The sequence below is a fragment of the Capsicum annuum genome, chromosome 6 (genome assembly GCF_002878395.1).
Source record: "Capsicum annuum cultivar UCD-10X-F1 chromosome 6, UCD10Xv1.1, whole genome shotgun sequence".
NCBI lineage: Eukaryota > Viridiplantae > Streptophyta > Magnoliopsida > Solanales > Solanaceae > Capsicum > Capsicum annuum.
The window spans coordinates 180,093,262-180,108,603 of NC_061116.1; the positions used below are offsets into that span (position 1 = coordinate 180,093,262).

At 32.7% G+C, this 15,342-nt stretch overlaps 1 protein-coding gene across 1 annotated transcript; it reads right to left on the reverse strand.

The window, feature by feature from the left end:
• Nucleotides 1–251: 251 nt before the first annotated feature.
• Nucleotides 252–691, reverse strand: LOC107872927 (non-specific lipid-transfer protein 2; the record flags this gene model as incomplete). Its single annotated transcript, XM_047413568.1, is given in 1 exon segment — nucleotides 252–691. A coding segment is annotated over 1 exon segment (335 nt), but the record flags the coding sequence as incomplete, so codon positions are not given.
• Nucleotides 692–15,342: the final 14,651 nt, after the last annotated feature.

Consider the following 15,342-nt stretch of genomic DNA (forward strand, 5'->3'; position numbering starts at 1 on the left):
TATACATAACATGTCAGGCAATATATAATTTTATTACTAGCTATATGGTGTACAATGATTTTTTTTTAACTTTCATTGTTATCCACAAATAATTGTGTTAACCCACTTTTAAAATATGGTAATAAGAATTTATTATGTTATTCTACGCTATTAATCGGCGTACATCAATTAAATTAAATTTATATACGATATGAGATTTTTCAAAAATCATACAAAATATAAATCGAGCAGAAGAAGATGAATTGACGTACTTGGTGCAATCAGTGGAAGGACTGATCTGGTAAGGAATATTGACGCCACACATATTAGGGAGACCAGCAGCTTTGCGCACATTAATGCCGCCAATACTGCCAGCTGCTGATTTCAGACAAGTACATACTGTCTTTCTATCTGCTGGGGTCTTAGCTGCACCCAACAGACCTTTAACTCCACCACAGCAACGTCCAAGAGGACCAGAACCCGTCAAATAAGGGAGGCAAGGGGTCATTCTAGACTGAACCTGACCACAGGTCAGTGCCTCTGCATGAGGTGCAACCACCACCATGCACAAAAGCACAACGCATGCAATCTTGCCTACCATTTCCATGCTTAATGTAAAAAGTTACAGAGTAGTATGAGGAGGGTAGGGGATTGGAGGATACTATAAATGTGATGTATTTGTTACTCGATTATTGGATACAAAAGCTAGTGAGATCTAAAGGGTATTAATAGAGTGGTAATTGGGACAAAATTAATGGTGGAATGAGAGAATTAGTTGGGAGTTGAGCGTTATAAGTCCTAGGAGGGTGTATACATAATTAAGGAGGTGCCGCGCGCTGGCTATTAAGTCAAAGTTGAGTTCTTACGTGCTGGACTTTTATTGAACCACTCAACGATTTAGGCATTCTGAAAAGCTACAAGCAATAAAGACAATGGTCCTACTCCCAGCATTCCTTTTCTTGTGCTTCATTTGTCAAATAAATGTGGTAACCTGCTTTCCAGTTCTAAGGGAATGTATGGCTTGGTACCTTCTTTTCATTTTTCTTCAAACTTTATACTATAAAAATAGATGTTGTATTTACTTGTTTACTTTAGGAAATTAAGGAAAAGTTTAATATAATTTTTCTCAATACTATCCGTCGTATGAAATGATTATATAAAGTTATTGCAGTTAAATTTATTAAAACATCATTTAAAAAGAGTGAATTCAAAAAGCTAACCTCACGATTTGATTTTCCCTAAAGTATTTCGACATTCAAACAATAAATTTGCAAATAAAAGTAAAACAAGCCTCATGATTTGAAAGAGAAAAAGAGAAAATAAAGAATGAGTCACAATTTTTTCACGCACAATATTAATCGCACAAAGAAACAAATGTTCCACTGAATAAGCTGAAATTCAAGTAACAAAAGAATCATAATTAAGCACATAAAGAGAAGAAATGAACCTGAAAATGGGAAAGAACAGTGGAGAAAATGCGGATACATTTAGAAAGGGAAAAGAAGAGCTGAGAAGATGAAGGTATAGCCAACGGTGTATACAATGAAGGAACACATATTGCTATGAAACAGCCACCACGAATAAGCAACTGAAAACACCATAATGCCCCCAACTGAATGATGAAAAGATTGAAATGCCCCCAGCTTCTCAAATATTTTATTATAATACTATCAACTTTTGTCCTAAAAACTACCACACGACTTTTGGAAAAAACTTTCACGCACTCGATGTATACATCAAGCCAATACATGTATGTCATGTGTTTGAATTTAAAGTTTATGTTACTTAACTATGATTAATCAACATGTATTTACTTAATTTAATTACATAACCATGATAAAAAATATTAATTTGGTGTATACACCGGGTGCGTGTAAGTTTTTACCCATGACTTTTTATTCTTGTGCCACTTGGCTTCTTGTGTTATTTTTTTGTTTGATTTTTATAAATATATATAGATAATTCTTTTTTTTTTTTTATGTTTATCTTTACCATTAATTACTTTCACCAAATCATTTTTCACTGCCTATTACTTTTTCTAGTTCAAAATAAATAAATTTTTACCTCTATGCATACCTATTAAGAAAAAAAAAAAAACTAGGACATAAATTATACTTTATTTTTCATTTTTACCCTTTTTGATATTATTAAACTTCTCTTGAAATTTCAGTTACATTAAAATAAAGTTAATCAAGTCTCTCGCAACTCATAACCTAGAAATTGTAAATGAAGGGTAGTTAAAAATCTTTCAACATGTTTTCTAAAGAATAACAATTTATATATTTTGAACATTGAAAAATAGCTCAAAAATTCACTTATTTTGAATTTGAGCGAGTCTAAACATCAATTAATATATGGTAAAATCACTGTACAAATCATTATTTTCTGATGTGTCATGCGAGAACGTGATAAGTAAAAGCGATAGAGTATTACTCCCTCCATTTCAAAAGAGTTGACCCTCGTTCTAAAAATATTTATTTCAATTTAGTTATTGTTTTTAGGAAATTAAGAGGATTTCTTATATTCTTTCAATACGGCCCTTGTCATTAAGGGGTCGTTTGATAGAGTGTATAAGAATAATGTTGAATAAGGTGTATTAGTAATGTTTGTATTACTGATGCAAGTATTAGTAGACATTATTTCCTATACAATGTTTGATTTGATGTATTAAAAATAATATATATTTATATATCTTTAATAAAATAATATTTATTTACCGAAATACCCTTTTTATACACTACTATCTTTTCAAATAACAACACATTTTTAAATATATATATATATATATATATATATATATATATATATATATATATATATATATATGAACACCAATAATTCTATACTACTGTGTATATATAGGAACACCGATATGTTTGAAATACACTATTGTAGATTTCAATTCTATAGTAAAATCGATAATTTTCTAACATAAAATTCAAGAAAAACAAAAAACGAAGAGGAATATGAAATCAAGAGGATATGTTGCCGACAACTCCTCTGATTGTTTGGCATGCAAAAAAAATATGGAAGCAACCACCAGCAACTGCTGCATCCAAATATCCAAATATTGAATTTTTATTTGTTCATTTTCATTGAAAAAGAAATTTGAGGAAGGTATTCAATCCTGATAATTCAATTTTTACTTCTTCTCTAAATCCACTTTTCTTTGGAAACCTAATTTCACATATTCTCTTTATCCAAAAGGCTTGAAAATGAAATTGCTGGAATTTGATCGGAATAAAGAGAAAGAAATTGAAAAACAAGAAGATGTTTGATTAAGAAGGAAGAAGATGTGGAGAAATGGTGGGAAAAGAAATTAGTTATTTTGAGGGGTAAATTTGTCATTTAATAAGCCAATGCATGTATTGAAATGCTTTGTACTCCTATTACTAATACATAGAAAAGAGTGGATATTAATAATACATAGACCAAGACCCAATAATATAGTGTATAACTAATGCTTTGCATTAGTTATACACTAGTGAATGTCATCCGTGCTTCACGCGAATTAATTAAATTTTTGAGTGTTTGAATTTTTTAAATTAGTTTTTAAATTTTAAGCAATTCTATTATTCATTTTTTGTTTTATACATGTGATACAAGAAAAACAATGAAGCACGAAACAAACACCAAAATCAGTCCACTAGTTAAGAAATCGAGGACCTCTTTTGGTGACCACACTCGGATTCAACAATGACAACAACAATAACGAGATAAAGGGTGTGTTTTAACACTAAAGCAGCCACCAAACTATATTAACAACTTGAAAATGAAGGATACGGAGAGCAACAACAATGTTATAACAAGAACAACAAGTCACGGCTTACAAGAACTAGAACAACACTAACAAGAATTACAATAAAAGAAAAGGGATAGATAGATAGACAATTGATTGGTATAAACTTAAGAACCCAAGATCCTATTCCACTCTTGGACCCTTAACACTACACATAACAAAAATCTATTTCTTACGTGACACTAGATCGGATTCCACCTCTCAAGCATCGACGTTTCTAAGAAAACACAATCACTAGTGAATCCACACTAGTTTTTTGTCCCAGTTTCAGTTTGCCTCAAGGGAGAGAGGACTTAGTGTTTCAAAAGTCATAAAAGACTTACAATATCATCAAAAACTATGTCTAAAAATCCTATAATGTTCCTTTTATAGCTATTACAAAATATAAGTTAAAATAACCAAAAGGCCCTTCAAAGAGTGGGAATCCATCTAGTATAATTTATGGGCTGATTTGGATGCATTTTAGGCCTCTTTTACTCTTCAATTACACATGCCAAGGCTGGGGTCCAACACACACTCTCCTAAGTCCATATCCGTGATTATTCTCGTATCATCCTCTCCATTTTGAGAGAAATTTATTCATAAATTCATGGCTTCACCTCGTTCAATTGGTCACTTCAAAGGAAACCTACTCAAAATAGACCGCAAACAAATAAAAAATAGTCCACAAAATTATGAAGAATCTGAGGGCTCAATAACAACAAGTCTCGGCCAACATCTTTATTTTGAACCTCAGCCTTCTCTTCATCTTGAGCCTTGTCTTCAATCTCATCCGAAACAAGTCTCCTACCATCATACAAGAATTGTAGTAGTCTTCATATCCTTCATGTTCCTTTCTACCATACTCCTCTATATGGATATATCGGTTTTGGTGAAGTGAAGTTTTGGTTGAGAGGAATTATGTGGTAAGTGGGAGCTTCAGTTGTGGAGCTTGGATGGAAAAAAATTGGCTTCCAAGTTCCTCTTGTTGGACTTGATCGAATTGAGGGGGAAGTGACTCATTTATGTCTCGGGCTTGAGGACATTTGTTAGCTTGGCTTATGTCTATGTCATTTAGTGGTGGTCTTGGAGGGTTGATCGTTTGAGATAAAGCTTTTGGAGTAGAAACACGAGAGTTCCTTCGACTCTCCACTCGATCCAACCTCTCAAGTATAGTAGACATATCTGAGCCCAATGTGTCAAGACCCGCATTCGCCTTAGCTATTTCTCGGGCAATAGCATCAAGGTGGGACAAAATAGTGTCCATTATGGCAAATAAGTTACCTACAAAACAGAAAACACGTTAGTTGTACAAAAACATCCTCACTCTCTCTTTTATTTCCTGTCTCTCGGATCCCTCACACTCAATCTCAAAAGTGTTGTAAGCTTTTTTGTAATCCGAGAGGTGTTGAGAGGTGAATCAATTATGTACGACGACTCAAAAGAATAAAATACACAAACGAACGTAAACACAAATACAAAAAAAAATGGTTTCAAACCAACTCACAATCTAGTAATTGGTCACTAGCTTGTAAGTTAGTATGGGAATCAACAAAAGAAACTAAAGACACAAAATGAATCTAAAATATCAAAAATTAAGCTTAAAATTTATCGGTGAACAGTAATTGGTGATGTGGTAGTTTGTGATTGGCCTCAGTTCTCAACAATTTTATTTTCCAAATTTGGAAGTCTTGATCAATTCTACAATTTGGACTTTGGTGAAAATTGTTCAATGGAGGGAAATACAAACCAGTGTTTGGAATTCAAATTTCAAGACTCAAAAATCTTTGACTAGACTTGTACTTCTCCTTAAAACATGGACCCTTGTTTTATGGAAAAGTGGTGCAGCTGTAATGTAAAGTCTTTTGGTGGTTGGGGGTCTTTCAAGACTTAACAAGTACTACACCTTGTCTTTCACCTTTTGAAGATCTAAAGTTCACTTTAATGTTAACAAGGTGATGAATATGGTGAAGAACTTCAAGAACACAAAAACCACAACAAGAACATCCAACAACAATCTCCAAGAACAACAACAATCCCACAACAACAAGGTCAACTACAAAACCTCTAACAAACGGCCTAGACTCTTGGTGTTGTATTTCAGTCATAAACAAGAGATAAAGGTTGTGAAAAACTTCAAGATCAATAACAACAACACCAACGTCCAACTGCAAGTTCAACATTCGGCCAAGTTATAACAACATCATCAACACACGGACACAACAATGTTCACACAACAACTTTCAACAATTCAAGCTCAATTTTAGATCTAAACTCAAAGTACTAGTGAAAAATAAAACCAATACTTTGGAAACAACTAAACAAAGAAAAGACACCAAGATCTGGACACCAACAACTCAGCCAAGATAACAACAAGACACTAGTCTCGGTCAAGAACAACTCAAGAACACAAGTTTTTTTTCCAACTCTCAAGCCCAAGATTGATCTTGTTAGAACAAAATCAAAGATGAATTTGATACCAAATGATACAAGAAAAATAATGAAGCACGAAACAAACACCAAAATTAGTCCACTAGTTAAGAAACCGAGGACCTTTTTTGGTGACCACACTTGGATTCAACAATGACAACAACAATAACGAGATAAAGAGTGTGTTTTAACACCAAAGTAGCCACCAAACTATATTAACAACTTGAAAATGAAGGAAACGAAGAGCAAAAACAATGTTATAACAAGAACAACAAGTCACGGCTTACAAGAACTAGAACAACACTAACAAGAATTACAATAAAAGAAAAGGGATAGATAGATAGACAATTGATTGGTATAAGCTTAAGAACCCAAGAGCCTATTCCACTCTTGGACCCTTAACACTACACATAACAAAAATCTATCTCTTACGTGACACTAGATTAGATTCCACCTCTCAAGCATCGACACTTCCAAGCAAACACAATTACTAGTGAATCCACACTAGTTTCTTATCCTAGTTTTGGTTTGCCTCAAAGGAGAGAGGACTTCGTATTTCAAAAGTCATACAAGACTTACAATATATCAAAAACTATGTCTAAAAACCCTATAATGTTCCTTTTATAGCTATTACAAAATATAAGTTAAAATGACCAAAAGACCCTTTAAAGAGTGGACACCCATCTACTGTAATTTATAGGCTGATTTGGGTGCATTTTGGGCCTCTTTTATACTTCAATTGCACATGCCAAGGCTCGGGTACAACTCTCCTAAGTCCATATCTGTGATTATTCTCATATCAACATGTGTTTTCCTTAAATTTTCATCAGTTAAGTATTTTTATCCTTCTAAAATACTTAAATTTTATATAATACATTACAAGTGAAAAAATAATTTTATTTTTCTTAAAATAAAGTAGAAAAAGATTCAACATCCATTCATACCTACTTTTAACAAATTTTAGAACAAATCTATTTATGTATATATTTAATGCAAATCTAATAATCTAGCATGCACATTTTATGTTATTTTATCCTTTCTCTTCTCTTTAATTTTTGTATCTTTAATATTTTTTTCATTTGTACTTTTCTACCTCACTTTATCTTCTTTAGAAGAAAATATCATACCTCATTCATTGTCTTCTCTGTTCTAATAATAGCTCCCTAACAATAAAAAATAAGTAATAAAAAATAATACTTTCAAAAATTTCAAAAGAAAAAGATTTAGAAATTCTTATAGTAAATCTTTTACTAAAACTTAAACAAAAACAATAATAATTATTGTTATTATAAAATACCTATATGTTTACAATTTTTTATTGAAAACTAAACAACAATAATAATTAGTGTTATTATAAAAGAGTTCTTTCTTTACTCCTTTATCTAGAGGCCTCTTTATTTGTCAACAATCTTTCATCTCGAGAAACCTTTAGATAAGCTGAAAAATACATGAATGAAAAAATCAAAAAAGGAGAAAAGAAAAAAGTGAATAAAGAAGAAGAAGAAGAAGAAGAAGAAGAAGAAGAAGAAGAAGAAGAAGAAGAAGTAGAAAATTAAAATGAAAATTCAATAATTTCATAGGTGTTTGTTATTTATAGAACGGTTCAACCATTTGAATTAAGTAACTGAAGAAAATAGAAGGAAAGGTGTTTTTTAAGTTTTGAATGAAGGATTGGTGACATTGGCCAACTTAAAGGGTCAAACATAATTAGGAAACTTGATTAAGTTAATTGTGAACTTGATTAATATTTTTAAAACTTTCTAATTTTTTTAAAAATACAAATTAACCCGCACCCCTCTCTTCCAAATCAACCATATCTCTCCTTTCTTTCTCGACAATCTCTCAACTTTCTCTCAACCAACAGTTTTGCAAAAAATTTTCCTTCAAGCTCCGGCGACAAATAGCTGGGCAAGTTCCTTTTCGATTTTCAACTGTCAATCGACGTGAAGAAACAGAAAAACTTGAGCCAACTTCTCCGGCGACAACAACTTCGAGTTCTTCGTCGTCCCATTTCTTCTTTCACAGGTAAAAAATTATGACTTGAGCCAACTTCTCTTCTAGTTTTGATTAACAATTTCAATATTTCTTGCTTAAATTTAAAATGTGGACTGTATAAAACCCTAATTTCTGATATTTCTTCTCTACTCTTTTCGGTGTGAACTATAATTTTTTTTTGTTATTATAGTTCTTATTGTCGAATTGTTGATTTAATTTGTTGGTGATTTTTTGTCACTGTTGATGTTCTTAGTATGTATGTGTTGTGTTGGTGTTGCTGGGTTGATTTATTATTTTTCTTGGTAAAAATGGTGACGTAACATATTAACCATCTGACGCAACAGATTAATCATCTGATCCAATATATCTAATGCAACAGATGAACAAAACAAATCATTCATCTATTGCTACAGAACTCTTCTGTTTGGAAGAAATCTAAATAATATTAATCCAACAGATAACTTATTTGGCAACAGATGAGTGATCTATTTTAACGGATGTGTGGCCTGTTTTTATTATTTTCAATAGATTACTTATCTGCTGCAACAGGTTTCTTATATGCTGCAATAGATATCCTACCTGGTGCAACAGATGAGTGATTTATTTTTATTATTTCCAACAGATTACTTATCCGCTGCAATAGGTTGCTTATATGCCGTAACAGATATCCTACTTGTTGCAACAGATGAGTGATATATTTTTATTGTTTCTAATAGATTACTTATTCGCTGCAACAGGTTGGTTATATGTTGCAATAGATAACTTACATGGTGCAACATATGAGTGATCTATTTTTATTATTTTCAATGAATTACTCATCCGCTGCAACATGTTGATTATATGCTTCAACAGATATCCTACCTGGTATAACAGATGAGTGATCTATTATAATTATTTTCAAGGATTACTCATCCACTGCAATAGGTTGGTTATATGTTGCAACAGATAACATTCATGGTACAATAAATGAGTGATCTATTTTTATTGTTTCCCAACGGGTTACTCATCCATTACAACAAGTTGGTTATATATTGCAACAGATAACCTTCCTAGTGCAATAGATAAGTGATCTATTTTTATTATTTCCAACGGTTTACTCATCCGTTGCAACAGGTCAGTTATATATTGTAATAGATAACATACCTAGTGCAGCAGATGTATGGTATGTTGGAACTGTTATTTTACTGTTGTGCATGTTAGATTTACTGTTATCCCTTTTTAATGATGCATTAATCAATTATAATCTATTTTATGTTCCTGTTAATTTAAGATAATATGGCTCCCAAAAAAAAAAAAATGAATCAAGTCCAAGTAAAGGAACAAGTGAAGCAGCTAGGTTACATCCGCTACTCTATGAACTTGCTTTACAAGCGTTATCTCAATCAGGAGCAGAAGATAATAAACACGGAGAGGAAGAATATTTCAAAAGAGATGATTCAAATGCTAATAATCTTTCCACCAAAGAGTTGGTCAAAATCTTCAGCATTGATCATTATCCTGTAATAATGTTGTGCGATGGTGCCACAAATTTAATGGGTAATTTCATGGTTAAGTCATCCATGAGAAAATCTTTCGATGCCTTCAGAAAAATACTTCGAGAACAAAAATTAGATTCTTATTTCAGAGAAACCTGCTTTGGGTAATATCTTGATTTACCAGAGAACAACAATGTTTGTTTCCAATAAAAATGGTATATGATCTTCTCAAGCGTAGGTTTATGTATGAAAACAAAGATTGTCTGTTTGTTTTGGTTGGAAGGAGTTTTTCATAGTTATTGAACTAAAATGTTATCCTCCTTCTCCTTCTCCTTCTCAAGTTATATCTACTCTAACCCAAAATAAAAACCCCGCACACCCAAAAAAGCCAAAGACAAGTTGAGTGATCGTGATGACCTGGTGTCCATTTGGTCCAAGCTTTAAAAATAAAAATTTGATAAAAATGTTGAAAGGTAAAAGACTTTTAAAGAAGCACAAACAATCATTGTACTTGGTTTGGTTTGTACATAATATTCTTTGGGTGAGAGATGTTAACAACAACATAAGCCTCAATTTAATAAATCTCTTCGAGGATCTTGAGGCATTTAACAGCTATCCTTGGGGTTAGGAATGCTTTAAAATGACTGTCAAATAATTTTTGACTCCGTTAAAGCCAAAGACAGTCAACTTATATGGCTTTCCATGAGCTTTCATGGTAAATATTTCTTTTATTATGGTATGATTCATTTTTTTATTCAATATTACTTTTGATTTATTGTCGTTATGTTATAGGTTTGGGCATTTGAAGTCATTTCTTATTTGAGACAACAAGTGAACTACCAGGAATAAGTTTTTTCATTAAAGAATCCTGAGATGGTTGTCGGCCAAAACTGATAAAAATGCAAAAATTTTTGAACTTTTCAATCCCTCGAAGAAAGCAGTAAGTCTAATAATTCTAATCAAGTTTGTGTTTTAATTAATGATTATTTTAAATGATTTCATCATCATTCTAATATATGTACTGATTTATTTTAGATTGTCCATCCGTGACTTGTTCCGACCAATCAAGAGTTAAAGATACTATTTTTTTACTTTATGGTCTGTGCAAACTTTATCGGACCTTAAGGTCGTTGATAGAATAAAAATAAAATTATTTGGTGCAACAACCTTCACAAAAAAAATAATTTTGGAGGGTGGACTTGTTGTTGTTAATGATGGTAGTGGTAGTGGTAGTAGTGCTGCTGTTGGGGCTAATGATGCTGCTCTTATAGTTTTTGAAACAACAAACCATTATGATTATGATCATACTAGTTATACAGATTTTGCCACTTCTAACAAATTTTCTGCATGCAAATGTCAAGACTGCAAGGTGAAACATGATGAAGTGATTAATGTTATTCATGCACGAACTGCTTCTGTAAAGAAAATGACATCTAAGAGGGGTACCATTCCATCAAAGAGGATTTCATATTCATACACTTCACTAGATATCAAGGTGGCTAAGAAGAGAAGGAAAGATATTTCCAGGGCATCATCAAGCATCGAAAAAAGTAAAATTACAACTCCTCTATCTTTGTCTTGCATCGTTGTTCAATGTAAAATGGCCACAGGAGAGCAGCATGAGCTGAAGAAGATGAATGTATATCATCTGTTCCAACAAACAAACAAACACATATCTGTTTTAGCAGATGATACATCTGCTGAAAATTATCAAACAAATATATATATTTATTGCAACTGTTGTCTAACTTATCACATCAGATGCGTTATCCGTTGCAATATATGTTTGCCTGTTTCAGCAAATCAAATAGGTTTTTGTACTATTTTAATCATGTTCGTCTGTTTAGCAAATTAAATAGGTTTTTGTACTGTTTTAATTTGTACCAACAGATGAATCTTATGTTGCAATAGATGATCCATCTATTGCAACATAAGACTCATCTGTTACAATAGATAGACAATCTATTGTATATCTGTAATTAGCATTGATAATTTTGGCTTTCCAGATGGATGTCACAGTAGAAGCTACTGCTGAAAAGCATAGTATCACAGTTGATAATTCATCGACTGCTTCCAAAGAAGAAGAAAAAGTTGAGCCTGTAAGTTCGGGAGAACAAAAGAATTACCCGTTTGAAATGTTCAACATCTCGGATGAGGCTCCAAAAAAACTAACAAAGTTGATCAACGACTATTCAGAATGAAATTCCGATGGACTGTTAAAGCATTATGCCGGCAGGTACATAAATCAATTTTAAAGATATTAATTTATATAATTTTTGTTGTAAAAATATGACATTAACACATAGAAATCATCATGCAGAAAACAAAATGACGAACACTACAAAGTGAACGAATCGAGTCTTGGTTTTGATATGTTTGACTTTGTTGTTGCACATCCTGGAATGAAAAATTGGTTCTATTTGATGTCACAGTCCCAAACTTGCTGAAATGATGAGTTATAAATGCCATACATATTACTATTAATTAATACTTTATTTAATTGCATTTGTGTATTAATTTTTTCATCACATAATCCAAAATGTTTGATAATATGTGCAACACATCGATGTCATTTTTTACTACCTCTGAAAGAAGGTCAAGTTTCAAACATAAGAACAATACAGATACACGACAGATTATTATTTGTACAAAGTTTACATCAATAATGCCTACGATCAGTATTATCAACAACAACCAAAAATTTCCCGAAATGAGGAATGCTTAATCAACATCATCAAAGGTTTTAGCATTCCAGCTGGATTACCTTGGCATTTGGTCGATGAAGTGTACATCCCAATCAATTGTGGTGATGAATTCCATTTGGTATTGGTTGTCGTCATTCTAAAAGAGGGGCGCATCTGAGTTTATGACTCGATGTTGCGAAGGAGACATTTCGAGCCATCTTTTGAGATACAAAAGCTGGTCAAAATATTGTCTACTTACCTTGATATGAGTGGCTTTTTGGAGCAAAAGGTTCGTACTAATTGATCGACGATTGAAGCATATCGGGATAAAATGGGTAATCCATTTGATGTACAATATGTTGAAGGAATTGCTCAACAAATCATTGGTATCCTGTATGTATAAGTATCATGATTTAGTTTTATTTCATAAATTTCACAACGCTTATATGAACTGCAAGATATGGATTATCTATTTTTTTAAATACAAAGATTGCGGTCTTTTTGTTGCTGCTTAGGCTGAGTATTTGAGCGATGGATTATAAGTACCAAATGATGGACTTGATACCGGATTACTACACAAAAAATATGCTGCTTTTTTATAGAAACGGAGAAACGAAATCTCAAAACCGTACACAAGCGACATTAAAGATCCACGATGACTAAAGCCAAATTTCGTAGCACCGGATGAAGAACAACTTATCCATTTTGAGTAGATCTTTATAGCTTGAGTCTGTCAATGTAATAGCCTATCCTCCTTGGTTAACTTGTTGATTTATTTATAGAGTAGATCATTTATACCCATAATATTTTTTTTACATTTCACTTATTTGTTGAGTTATTTCATGTAGTTTTCAAAGGCTTCAATTTATTTTATGCTGTCTATGAATATAATTTAATCCTTAATTTTGAACTTGTTAATTAAAATGGAAAACTAGATTCAAATATCGCAACAGGTAATACATTTGCTGTAACAGACGACATATCTTATCAAACAGATTTAGACATATATTGCAACATGTAGGTCATCTGCTAAAAATTATATAAAAGGTCTTCCTACTTTTTTTATTTATTCCAATAGATTACCTATCAGTTGAAAAAGATAGATTACATATTACAACAAATTATATATCTGTTGCGACAGACAGATTGAGAAACATCTGCATAATGCAACAAATGACCAACCTATTGCAACAGATAATCAATCTGTCATAATAGGTATGATATCTATTACAACAGATAGACAATCTGTTGCATTATAAAAATTCAACTTTCGTCAGTCATAAAAAATTACAACTACAATATAAAGTGAACAAAGTGGCTTGAAATAAAAAATTATTATCGTGTTCGTCTCTGTCTTTGTACATATTCTTCTTTATACACGGGCTCCAACCATTTAGTTAGTACCCCATAAGCCCAGACCTCTTGTATCTTTTCCACAATAACATCGCACATATCGACTATTTTTGTGCCAGTCAGCAAATACTCGATGTTTGCAAGCGAGTACGGCCCGCATGAGGCACTGGTTTTATTTTTTATAGGTGGATGTTCTTATTTCGACCTTCAAAATCTCATTATTCCTTCTTCAAGACTTCCACCAGTAAATGATCTATCAGTTCACTCTGCGTCAACAGCTTGGGGAACAACTTCAAGTGTGGCTGCACATGGGTTAAAAATGTGGCCTCCCTGAAGACAAGTAAGTTGCAGTTATAAACCTTAATCTTTTCTTCGTCAAGTAGTATCTTAACAACGAGAAAATATTTGACTTCCACGTTCATGACTGTAAGGATTTTCTTTTCCTTGGTCTAGCTCTTGTCTTGTAGATATGGTCTTTTCCCTCTAACATAGTTAATCATATCTTCATCCCATTTGAATGCATAAACTAACTAATCAATTCCCCAACCACCAGGACTAGCTTTTCTACAGAGCCTATCATACCTACTCTTGAAATTATTGTAGAAGTTGAAGTCCATTATCCTATCGGCATCATCATAACCATTCGGGTAGACTAATTTTCTACCCCTCACGAGGCAGAGAATTTCATCAACATACTGTGGTATAATAAGATAATTTTTAAATAGGTTAGTAATTGTAAAGAAAAAAAACACAGTGGAAAGATTCTTATGCAGAGGGTTCTCTAAATCAGTTCACAAATTACCTAGCTAATGCAACTTATGCAATAGATGTGTATTATGTTGCAATAAAATACCTAGCTATTGTAACAGAATACCCAGCTATTGCAACAGATTACATATCTGTTGCGTAACTTCTTCTTCATAGAATAGATAGAAAGACTAGGTTAGAAAAAATAAACTTACATTGTCCACATACCACTCACGCATATTTGTCATACTCGTGAAGTCTTGGGCGGCAAATAAATGCATGGTGTATTCTTATGGAACCTTCGTCTTGTCAATTATGATTTTTTGCAGTTCCTTCTTTTCTTCGTTGCCAAGTGTCATGTATATGTTCACCTTCTTCAACGGATCTTGAACTTCAACAACTCTTGGAGCGGAAGGAGTTGCAATTTTTTTTGTTTTCAGAATGGAGAGTATTTAGAAAATGTTTCTTCTCTTCCTCCTAACCGCCACTGTAGAAGTGTATGGCTTCCTTACTTCTTGGATTGTGTAACACCCCTCTTGAATTTCAATTCCTCGGCAGCTTTAGTAATAACCTCTAGTTTTTCAAGGAGTTTATCCTCTTTGTCCTTGCACACTTTGTATTTGTAATAAGAACATGAGGGTGAAAAGGGGTGAGAGGAACCTGTGCAAGGGGTATTTTCAAATATATTTATTTTTTCCAGAGCACTAACATACTCATAATCACGACTGGCAGCAGCAGCAGCATCATGATAGTTGCTACCATCATTAACTTCACCAGCAACACCCTCAGAAGAAGTACCTAGATCTATTACAGTAGATTGGTCATGAAGAGCTTCAACATTAGGCCGATCATGCCTAACTGCTCTTCTTATGGATGTTGCTCCAACTATTTTCTTTTTTAT